General features: G+C 40.2%; 1 protein-coding gene across 1 annotated transcript; it reads left to right on the top strand.

Annotated features, from left to right (window-relative positions):
• Positions 1-1215: 1215 nt before the first annotated feature.
• LOC129762915 (dihydrolipoyllysine-residue succinyltransferase component of 2-oxoglutarate dehydrogenase complex, mitochondrial) lies at positions 1216-11326 on the top strand. The gene is made up of 7 exons (XM_055761528.1): positions 1216-1291; positions 1363-1522; positions 1892-1989; positions 2369-3064; positions 10310-10454; positions 10528-10833; positions 10900-11326. Exons 2-7 carry the CDS (start codon positions 1433-1435, stop codon positions 11032-11034), a joined length of 1470 nt encoding a protein of 489 aa, XP_055617503.1. The 5' UTR covers positions 1216-1291; positions 1363-1432; the 3' UTR covers positions 11035-11326.
• The last annotated feature ends 468 nt before the right edge of the window (positions 11327-11794 follow it).

Genomic DNA, 11794 nt, shown 5'->3' with positions numbered 1-11794 from the left:
CCATTTCCTATTGGGTTGCTCAAACGGAAGTAAGCCCCCGATCGCATTTGATGACAAAGCCACCGTCCTGAAGCAATCATGGAAGATGTCGCAACAGTACGCCGACATGTTTTGGAGGAAGTGGGTGAAGGATTACTTGCCGACTTTAACACGAAGGACGAAGTGGTTCCTACCAACGAAACCAATTGAAGAAGGAGATCTTGTTGTTGTGGTAGATAGTAATCTTCCTAGAAACTGCTGGCCGAAGGGTCGTATTGTCAAGGTTGTCCGTTCCACAGACAATCAGGTTCGTCGAGTTACAGTGCAAACTATGCACGGCCTTTTGGAAAGACCGGCGGTCAAGATCGCTGTACTGGACGTGAGTTCTAAGGAGAGTAAGCCGCTTCAGCACCAGCGTCGTACTGGGGGGGAGTGTCACACCCCTGCGGAGTGTGGCTAACCTCACTTGAATAACATTGCATCGCGAATTGTCACAAGCGAAGGATATGAATAACAAAAACATCGATAGAAAGAAATACAAGTTAGAGTGAATTGAATACAATAATCAAATATAAATTGAGCCAATTTTAGCCTTCCAAAAAAAGTAACAGGTATAGATCTATACATTATTGAAACTCTCTAAAGGAAAGCTTTTATAGGTAACAAAAATCTTAGAAGCCCAGCCCGCATAAATTGGGGAATTTTAGCGAGAGATTAAACGTGAGTAGTAGACTATTTTGCATAACAAAGACAAGGAATAAACCTGAAAAGAAAGAATTGTTTGAATACATGTTTGATTATCATGATCAATAATACTAGAAAATAGATACTTACCTGAGACATAGCGATCCTGAAAAAAATACTCACCTGAGACGTAGTGATTCTGAAAAATTGAAACTTATCTGATACAGCTTATTGTGATGAAGACAATGAATATGAAGTGAATTATGTAATCTATGTAGTAACATGAATGAATGTATTGAATGTACTGATGTGAATGTAATGATGTGTATCTGTGTATTCTAGGGATTTTTTAACGACGCATTATAATAAAGTTATCAAATCGGAAACAGCGAACAATTTCCCACATGGTATGTGCACAGCCCCTTATGTTTTCAAATAAAATGTAATTCACTTTCCTCCCCTAAAATTATTCACTTGATCTTTTTGCGATTCCTTCCCCTTATTTCATTCTGAATCCCACCACTCAGTGGCGCTGGTACAATAATCAGCTGCCATATGTCAGACCGTACTACCACAACTTGTCTAGGAATTATTTTCCATTCAGTCTGGTGTAAACGGGAGCGACTGAGTGCGTGAAAAATTTTCTTCGTTCGATATTTATTTCAATATCTTCCTATGATCATATTTTTCTTCTTTCAGGAGAGAACACCCTAGTTTCGTACTCGAAGGCGCACGTTTCTAGTTGATTTTTAGTGATCCAATACGCGCGATGGCCGGGTTGCTGTCAATCTCGTCGCGTAATGTTCCGCGAACCGCGTTGCGAATCGGCCTTCGATCACTGGAGAGATCCAACCAGCAGGTAATGATGTAATATGCTTTCGCACCCACTGTTTCCACGTGCGCTGCTACTGCTGCTGGGCCGCAGGCTTTCGTGGTTGAAAACCGAAGGAAATTCGAAATTTTCACCATTCACATTATGTAATCTCGCAGACAAAAATTAAAGAATTTAGCTGGAAACGGTGGATGGGTGCGCGGCTCGTTAGCACGAAGATGAGAGTTTTACAATACTGCTAGCGAAAGGCACTCGTGATATATACAAATTTGGTTGATCTTTCCCATTCATGAAATTCATCTCTTTAGATTTAGTTGAGCATTGAGTGTGTCATGTGTATCGCACTGACGTCTGTATTTTACTATTTCTCTTTATTTTTTTTACTCTGTTTTCTAGGTTAGCAAGATTTCTGGTTCCAGATGTCACCACCAGGGGCGCGCAATTCTGCACAGATTAGTTAGTGCGACAGTCGCCGAAAGTGCACCGACTCAAAAGTGAGAAAGTTATTTTGTTTACACTGTCGATTGGGTGTTTATGTTTATATTTAGATTTAACGGTGATGTGTGTATGTGCGTGGCTGGGTGTTCAGTGTGTCGGTTGATAAACAGAGCAACTGAAACAGCTGCGGCATTTGTTTACTTTTGGCAATTTAATTAACACATTCATTCATTAGGAGGTGATTGATTTTTTTTGGGATCAATGATCGATTGATGTTTTGTTCAAGATTATGCGAACTTTTTGTTTCGTTTTGGGTGAATTCTGTTTATTAAAACGAAACTTACAATATTTTTTTAATTCAACGATTGAAATATTGGTTTTTGTAATTTCCGATTTGTCATTTACACTTTTTAAAACTTTTCTCTATTCTTGCAGTTATACTGCGTCGAAATGGATGTTGGCCAATCGCAACATTTTTACTTCGGCACGTCTGCTGAGCTCGGAAATTGTTAAGGTTCCTCCCTTCGCTGATTCCGTCTCGGAGGGTGACGTGAAGTTTGAGAAAAAAGTCGGTGACGCTATAGCTGCCGATGAGATAGTGATGGAGATCGAAACCGATAAGACTACGGTGGGAGTTCCATCACCCGGCCATGGAATAATTGAGGAAATCTATGTATCCGACGGAGATACAGTGAAAGCCGGACAGCAGCTGTTCAAGATGAAGATCACCGGCGAGGCGCCTAAGGCTGCCGCAAAACCAGCTGAGGCTTCCGCTCCAGCTGCTGCAGCTCCGCCACCGCCGCCGCCACCTCCACCATCACCATCACCGGTAGCAGCACCAGCCGCTGCTGCTCCACGACCGCCACCAGTAGCTGCCGCTGCGCCGCCTCCACCACCACCACGACCAGCAGGTCCGATAAGCAAAATGCCAGTCGCTGCCATTCGCCACGCTCAGGCGATCGAAGCTGCCACGGTGAAGGTTCCACCTGCCGATTACAGTAAGGAAATTACGGGCACCCGGACTGAGCAGCACGTGAAGATGACACGCATGCGACTGAAGATCGCCTCCCGTTTGAAGGAGGCCCAAAATACCAACGCTATGCTGACTACGTTCAATGAGGTTGACATGAGGTAAGTGCTGTTTGGTTTTGTCACCTGCAGTTGAGCTTGAGCTTGGGTAGACTGACAATTTGTAGTTACTTTCCGTGATTGACCTGAACTGTCGGAGTTGCATACAAAGCATACCGAATGACACTTGGGAGTAGCTATTATGTTCCATTGTACAAATTTCGGCGATTCGTACATAAAATAGACGATAACGATGTTGAACACGTTGGTCACCAAGGGGAGGAGTATTAGTATAATATTCGCGGCCGAATAGGAATATGTTGGTCACTGAAACAGACATTTGATGATAGCTCATTTGTTGTCGCGTTCTATTTTTCTAGAACACATTAGTCTATGAATATACTCTGTTTAGCTTATGATCGCGGTCGATATTTCCTTCTCTAGTTGAAATCACAATCCGCGCATGCTTTCCATAGTAATCATGTTGCCACGCCCGTAAAGTTTTACGTAGTAGAAATATGCGCTACTGATACAGCTGTCGAACACAAAATTGCGCATTGCTCATCTGCGTACGGCATTTTATGGTTTTTCCCACAGTCGCAACCAACACACCGTGGGAATGACTCAGTTTACACCACCGGACACTCTGTGGCGCTAGCGTGTGCGCCGTACGCTGCGCCGCACACGTAAGCATTCGACAATTATGATTAGATGAGATAATACCACGTGATGGTGGTTGAAAGTGAGTTCATCGTTCGTGATGACCATGTGGGTTTTAATTATCACACCGGCTTCGAAAAAAAGCCCACTTTAGTTTGTTTTTGCAGCTCTTCGATAGCGATTAATACGATTTATTTGATTACAAACACGTCCGACCGTGGTATGTAAATAAAACACGATGCGGATCTTGCTTGCGAAGTCTGGCGTGCCGCCAGATGCGGTGGACAGAAAAAGCACGATTTTATACTCCCCCCTCCCCCTCCGTGGACAAGCGTGGACATTTTCATACCCCTCCAGCATTTTCAAGCTACAAATTTCTATTGTTTGATGTGTATATGCGTTGTAGATAAAATACTTTGCAAGAAAAGATAAAGCGTTTATAGTTTGTTTTCAATGTTTCTCTAGATTTTGAGAATATATGCTTAAAAGCAATCCAATCAGCATGATTATTTCGCGTCCATTTGATTCATAGAGAGTTTCAGTAGAACTATTTACTACAGAAGTATTCTCTATCGAATGAAAAATTATCCTTTGATTTCGAATTAAGAATATTTCATGAAATACTGAACGCACAGCAAATCGATGGTCAAATCTACTCATCGCTATCTTGGAAATATTTAATACATGGTCCAGTTGATGCTTTGACGAATGCATTATTTTATAAATAAGTTACAGCGTTTCAAAGATCACTCAAAACATTTTCGACATTTCGCCACAGGAAATGACACGCTCAATTCACATTTAGTCATCAGCGAAATAGAAACCTTTTCCGCAATAGTTTCAAAGAGTACTAATACCTTATTAAAAATATTTTCAATATCTATATATATTTTTTTTATTTTTCAACTGCTTATTGACCATCCTGCATTGAGTGTCTAAATAGCTTCCAAAATGCCCGTGGGGGAAAAACATCAGAAAACTAACAACTCAATAATTTTTTACTAATCTTGCACGATAAGTTATTTGTATTGCTCTTTAGTTTTCCTCCACTTAAATCCTTATCAAAACGTCACAGTTTACCAGAGAGCAATTGAACGCCAAATTAATTCCCCATTTTATTGAAATTTTGTTCATTTTTTTCCAAAAAAAGGCCCTGAAGCCTGTTGCCCGATTGAAACTTTTTTTTTGAGAAATTTATTAACCTTCTATTATTATTTTTGTTTATAAATGTTCAAACTATTGAGAAAACTTTCTCATAAATTGAATAAAATATCGAAAACTATTATATCTGTCTAAAATAATATTATTTTAGGTAGCTGATCCGAAAAATTTTAAGAGATAGGGGATCACAAAGAAGCTCGATGTATGGGTGCCACACACGTTGACGCAAAAAAACATCTTTGACCGTATCGACGCATGTGAATCGCTGCTGAATCGCAACAAAATCGACCCGTTTCTGAAGCGGATGGTGACTGGCGATGAAAAGTGGGTCACTTACGACAACGTGAAGCGCAAACGGTCGTGGTCGAAGCCCGCTGAAGCGGCTCAGACGGTGGCCAAGCCCTCATTAACGGCCAGGAAGGTTCTGCTGTGTGTTTGGTGGGATTGTCAAGGAATAATCTATTATGAGCTGCTTTCCTATGGCAAAACGCTCAATTCGGACCTGTACTGCCAACAACTAGACCGCTTGAAGGTAGCACTCATGAAGAAGAGGCCATCTTTCTTCTTCTTCTTCTTTTTGGCTTTAAGAGGGTTTAAACTTTTCAGTTCATTCGCCTTTAAGGAGAGGCCATCTTTGATAAACAGAGGCCGCATTGTCTTCCATCAGGACAACGCCAGGCCACACACTTCTTTGGTGACGCGCCAGAAGCTCCGGGAGCTCGGATGGGAGGTTCTTTTGCATCCGCCGTATGCTCCGGACCTTGCACCAAGTGACTACCACCTGTTTTTGTCCATGGCGAACGAGCTAGGTAGTCAGAAGTTAGCCACAAAAGAGGCCTGTGAAAATTGGCTATCCGAGTTTTTTTTTGCCAATAAGGAAGCGAGCTTCTATAACAGGGGTATTATGAAGTTGGCATCTCGTTGGGAACAAGTCATCGAACAAAACGGCGCATATTTGACTTAAAACAGATGATTGTAACTAATTTTATGAACAAATGAAAATTCAAAAAAAAATACCGCAGGACTTTTTTGACAGCCTAATATAAACAAGGGAGAGAGACAGCGGGAATGAAATATTTAAGCTAGGGTATAAGTAATGATTCCCTGCTGAGGCAAATATTCAGTCTTTTTTCAAGCAGTTAATATTGTTTGTTTTCCGTCATCATTAAGTTTTCGTTGGTGCCTTTGACATTGTATCAATGCATTAAACTGACGTTATGCGGAAGCAGGCGTTAAGCTTGTGCGTCAAAAAATTATTTGGGGAATACCAAGCATCTTAAATGCCGTACTGGAATGTTATAAGTTATTTAGGTTATTCGATCCATTGTGACCATTTCTAAGGTGTGAGCAGGGCGGAAAGATAACAAACGCGCCACTACGCTTGGTGCGCGTCGAGTTACACAATCATAAATATTAATCGAACCCTTGGCCCAGATCAGTGCTTGGGGTGTCGTATCACGCTTCATGGTTGTATCGCCTGGTACCCTCGTGGGAGGTTTATTGCCTTATGGCGGGTTTACATTAGGGAGATCTATAGCTATAGATGGATTTATTCACGTGAAAATATGTGTAAACGGGTGAGAATAAATATGATACACTTATTCGAGGTATATATAATTTGAATAAATTCAGCATATGTAAACGCTTGTGAATTTCTCACTGGTGAGAAATCACTAAAGTTGGATGCAGTTCTACTTCAGGTGAATAAATTCATCGAAAATATGAATATATTCATTATAGAAGTTCGCGCTAGTGTAAACGGTTGATGCGATTTCTATAAATCTCATCATATTTCTTCACATGAATATATCCCTAGTCTAAACCCACCCTTAGGGGCATTGAATATTGGAAAGCTAAACTTATGTGTGTTCTTGGGTCATCATATTACACTGGGACAACTATGAAAAAAGCTCACTGGAATGGAGGCACGAATTGGGACGAGAAGACGAGTGTGTCTAAAATGCTGTTCACGATGCGTCCCAGTTCAGATGTTGCATGTATATCGTAGCAAGCATATCAAAGCGCGCTTGTTTAAACCGAGCAACGTTTGTGTTCATGCCCTTGATCTTCTGATAGTAGAGCAATACTATCTCCTCTTGGATCGGAGAAGCGATGCGAATGTTTCCATTGAAATCGTACGGAAGAGCGGCTGGACGACGGTGTAGTGAGCATTTTCTGCGTCGGCAGGACATACACTGTTCCAGCAATTACCTGAGAAGTCAAGCTCTTGAGTGCTCTATGTACAAATAACTTAATAACTTAATTTTTGTCTGCCAAGCAACAACCTGTCATCGACAGAAAACTACAAAAAGAGTGTCATTTTCGTATCCACAATAAATCGCTACCATACGAGCTGTTTCGATTCAGGTTAACAATATTGAAACTGTTAAAGTTCTCGTTACAACGGGGTCGATTTCGTCGAAAAAACACCTCAGCTCATTAATTTCACGCAATCGAGAATAATGGGTAGATGTTAGATCAGAAGCTTAAAAAGAGTGGCAAGGTGCCAAGGGATGCTATAGAAATGGAGAGATTAAATAAAATTGTCGGTCAGATTGATCAACGGATTGTGATTTCATCGAAACTGAATCAGAATATGTGCCGCCAATGAGCCACCAATTCAACGAGTCTTCGTCGACTTCAAAGCCACAAATGATACGATATACTGATGACAACGGCCTGATCAGGGATGGATACCGTGAAGCTCCCTTATATCAGCCAGTGCATAATTCCACCCACTTGACATAAAATACTGTTTTTCACACTAGCTATCTTATTTCTTCCGATAAATTATTTTTGTGTATACTTGCGAAACCATAATTATTTGAAAAATTGGCAACAAAGTACATACTATTAGTTAAACTTAACGGTATACACGCTGCATTGATTTAATAGTTTTGACATAAGACTATGTCTTTGATTTCTATATAGGGAGGTCACTCTACGAAAAATGTAACGATTTATTAAGAGTTTTCAAACGCATGTTACTCAAAATGGTTATTGCGACATATGTTGTGTTATATATCATTAGACAGGAAATTTATCCAGTATTTTTTTTACCTAAAACATGAACAGTGAATATAGTAAAAAAAAGTTAAAAATTTGACGGTTTAAATGGGTATGTTTTCTTGCGATTGCACTATCCACTCACTTCCTCCCCGATGCAACAAGCAATATGTTTGTCTAGATTCGGGCGTTGGCTCACAATGTGAGTTGATGCGTATAATGAGTTATTCTCCATTTACCGATAATAGGCATTTAGCAGTTATTGTATTGTATGTTGCCCAATCAATTCGTGCTCAATTCACATTTTTATCGTGTAGTTCTTGCTACTAACAATTTATGTAATTGTGGTCCAGGATGTCATAATAGCGAGCATGTTGTTTGGTTATGTAAAAATGCAATTAATGAATTTAACTGACTGTTGATTTAGAAGGTCGAAAGGGTATACTCACGTATATCAGATTATCATAGCTTGAGTAGTCGCGATCTTACCGGGCTATAAAGTTTTTACAAACAATGTTCCGGACAACGTGGTAACGAAGGAGATAATGCTATTTTTATCTATAATATATTTTTGTAGTCATAGATTGATTTGACTCAGGTTTATATTTATATAGGTCTTAACAATTAAAACATGTATTTAAAAATGATACATGATGAATCTTTGTTTTCATTTGCATGATTGAAAAACAGAAGAAAAGGGTAGTAATAGCTTTAATGGTATTTTTGTGTACATTTTCGAACAGAATGTGGTTCCGAATTCTATCACGTTATGTCATCTAACCTATTTAAAGGATACAAGTACATACAGGAAACGGTTTTTCCAGGGCATGTATTTGATATATCAAAAGAGAAAAAAAAACAGATTTTGAACAATAAAAAACTCAATTTACATGCAATTACTACACACAATCACAGTCCTATGTCAAGATCCCGTCCGTGCCCGTAAGCTCAGACCCATCAACTTTTTTTTCACATCTTTTCATTGCAAATTCGATCGATTATCACCAAAATAAGCATGGCTGGAACAAGGACACCCATATTTCTACTTGTTTTTATTCCAGAATTCATTTGCTATATTGCGATGAGTAAAACGAACGCCGATCAGAAACGCATTCAATAGGATAGGTCGAAAAGGGAGCAAAGGGAGTTAACACCGATCGAGAATCTTACACCGCACTGTTTTGTGGAAACGCAGTCGTGCAGTAAGCGGTAGCGTTGATTCTATACCCGTACAAATCCATGATGCCAAAAGAAATCTGGCAGAGCTTGACCGAAAGCTGGGCCACAGTAAGAACGGGATCTGGTTGAATGTCCCGGATTGTTCCTATTTCTCAAGGATGTTTTTTACCCTTGGCTTGTCCGGCAGAATTAAGTACACCAGTGGCCGAGTGGTTAGCGTCTCACATTATCATGCCGGGTGTTCGGGTTCGATTTCCGTTCTGGCCGGGGGATTTTTCCATCAAAAAAAAATTCTTTCGACTTGCACTGTGGTCACGCGTATTCTAGAGCTTGCCCCTCGGAATACATTCAAGGCGTGTTATTTGGCTTGAGAAATCTCAACTAAGTATTAATAAATGGCGCTAGTTAAATGCATACGTTGAGACCGCAAAAGTTCCACAGGGAACGTTAACGCCATTCAATAAGAAGAAGTTGTCCAGCAGAATATATCGTTCCCTATTACTCTCTTTGAAAATTGACATAAGTCACATGTCTCTTATGAGACGATGCTGTTATGCACGGAGAAAAATACATAATCCTGGTTTATCTTCCACAAAATTTCACTCAAATCATTTAGCTGCTGTACGTCTGCTTTTTCAGAACACTCAAAAGCTGTGGATAGAATGACGAACCTATAATCGACATTGATCAACGGTTTCCGGCGATATGGATTGTATCCGTTAGATTCTGATGTTCTTAATTATTCAGGTCTTATTGGAAAACCCAGTGAAGCATCTTCATCACAAGCTGTGTTGCCAATACATAAACAACATAATACTACTGTAATTTATTCGATTATTAATTTCGATTCATTTAACTTGTTTACAACATAAAACTTTATCAAATCTACTATTCAAAAACGATTCATTATTATAACAATTTGATTATTGGAATTAGGGACACCAATTAACGGAATTAGGAAAATGACGTTTAAATGTGCAAGTAGCTCATTTAGGAACATTATAAACGCGTAAGCAGTAATCTTTAGAGTACACGAACGTTGAATATTGCCTTAGCTGACCGGTATATGGGTACTTCACGGTATATCTTAATCGGAAATATGACTTGACAACCAGGCAATGACGAACGACGAACAATACATGCAGGATACAGCGACAAGACGACAAACTCTCTCCACTGAAGATAATTTCTTCCCCTTTGGGATGTGATATTATTGCAAATAAACTAATAATTTAATAAGAACAGAAGAACATAGTTGAATTCGTGAGGTCTAATCAAACAAATTTTTTTTTTGTATTCTAGCTTCATCATGGATTTCCGCAAGCAGCATCTGGAAGCCTTCCAGAAAAAGTACGGAATGAAGCTCGGATTCATGTCGGCCTTCTGTAAGGCAGCAGCCTATGCCCTGCAGGACCAACCCGTTGTGAACGCTGTCATCGGAGAGAATGTAGGCGTTTGGTTCGATTCGGAGAAATAGTTCCGCGATGTTAAACTTGGTGCCTTTTCTTTCCATCCCACAGGAGATCATCTACCGGGATTACGTTGACATCTCGGTTGCTGTGGCCTCACCAAAAGGTCTGGTCGTGCCGGTACTGAGAAACGTTGAGGGAATGAACTACGCCGACATTGAGCTGGCCATCGCTGCGTTGGCTGACAAGGCGAAAAAGGGAACGCTAGCCGTTGAGGATATGGATGGTGGCACTTTCACCATCTCGAACGGTGGAGTTTTCGGGTCGTTGCTGGGGACGCCCATCATCAATCCACCGCAAAGTGCCATTCTAGGCATGCATGGTATCTTTGAGAGACCAATTGCTGTAAAAGGACAGGTGAGCATATTGGGTTTGGTTCAGATTCTGTTAACTTGATATCCATACCATACCGTTTGCCCACAGGTTGTCATTCGACCAATGATGTACGTCGCGTTGACTTACGACCACCGGTTGATTGATGGTCGTGAAGCTGTTTACTTCCTGCGTAAGGTCAAGGCTGCCGTAGAGGATCCCCGCATCGTGCTCGCTGGGCTGTAAAGTAGATACAACTTTTGGTCGCACTATTACCGTGAAAAACTCATTCAACCGATAGAATCATCATCGAGAGCGGAATGCGCCGATAACACAAGCAACAAATGATATTTGTTAAACAATGAGAAGCCCCATAGGGATCCCAAGAATCTTACATTAGGAAGCATAAATGAAACGAAACGCAGTGAATATCTAGCTTCAGTTCCAACCGTTCGCACCTCGGCTATGCTCCGTTTACCACACTCACACAATTTAACCGTTGTTCAATAAACATCCAAGTCAATATTCTCCGGAGAAACTTTATTATTCTCTTATAGTGTCGTATGTTATACGATGTATTTTTTACTTTTAAATGTGCAACGATTCGTATTAACTATTCCGTCGTACAAGTACTAAGTCAAACCCCTTAAAATCGACATACCGCTGCAGGCGGAAAGGGGACGTTTAGCCTATTCTTCGAACCAACCTAAGACGGACTGCCAGCTACAATTCGTTTACCATCTGGTGCTATAGTAAAACGAACGATTTGTAAGTTTTTTTTAATGACGAATTGAGCAGAAAAAAAACTCAGAATCATCAAATAAATTAATATGGTAAAACTAATGCAGTAGATAGATTATTTATTCGATCGAAATTCATAATGTATTTATTTTCATAACAAATAAAAGTTTTACCATAGAAAAAAGGCAAACGCGATCAACAGAATCGCGTATTGAGTACTTTCATTTGGGATGTTAGTGATGACGGGATTGCACTATTGCAATGC

Source organism: Toxorhynchites rutilus, chromosome 1 (assembly GCF_029784135.1).
Source record: "Toxorhynchites rutilus septentrionalis strain SRP chromosome 1, ASM2978413v1, whole genome shotgun sequence".
Taxonomy (NCBI): domain Eukaryota; kingdom Metazoa; phylum Arthropoda; class Insecta; order Diptera; family Culicidae; genus Toxorhynchites; species Toxorhynchites rutilus.
Note: the sequence above shows the minus strand (reverse complement) of the source record. Positions and strands in the feature narration are given on the sequence as shown.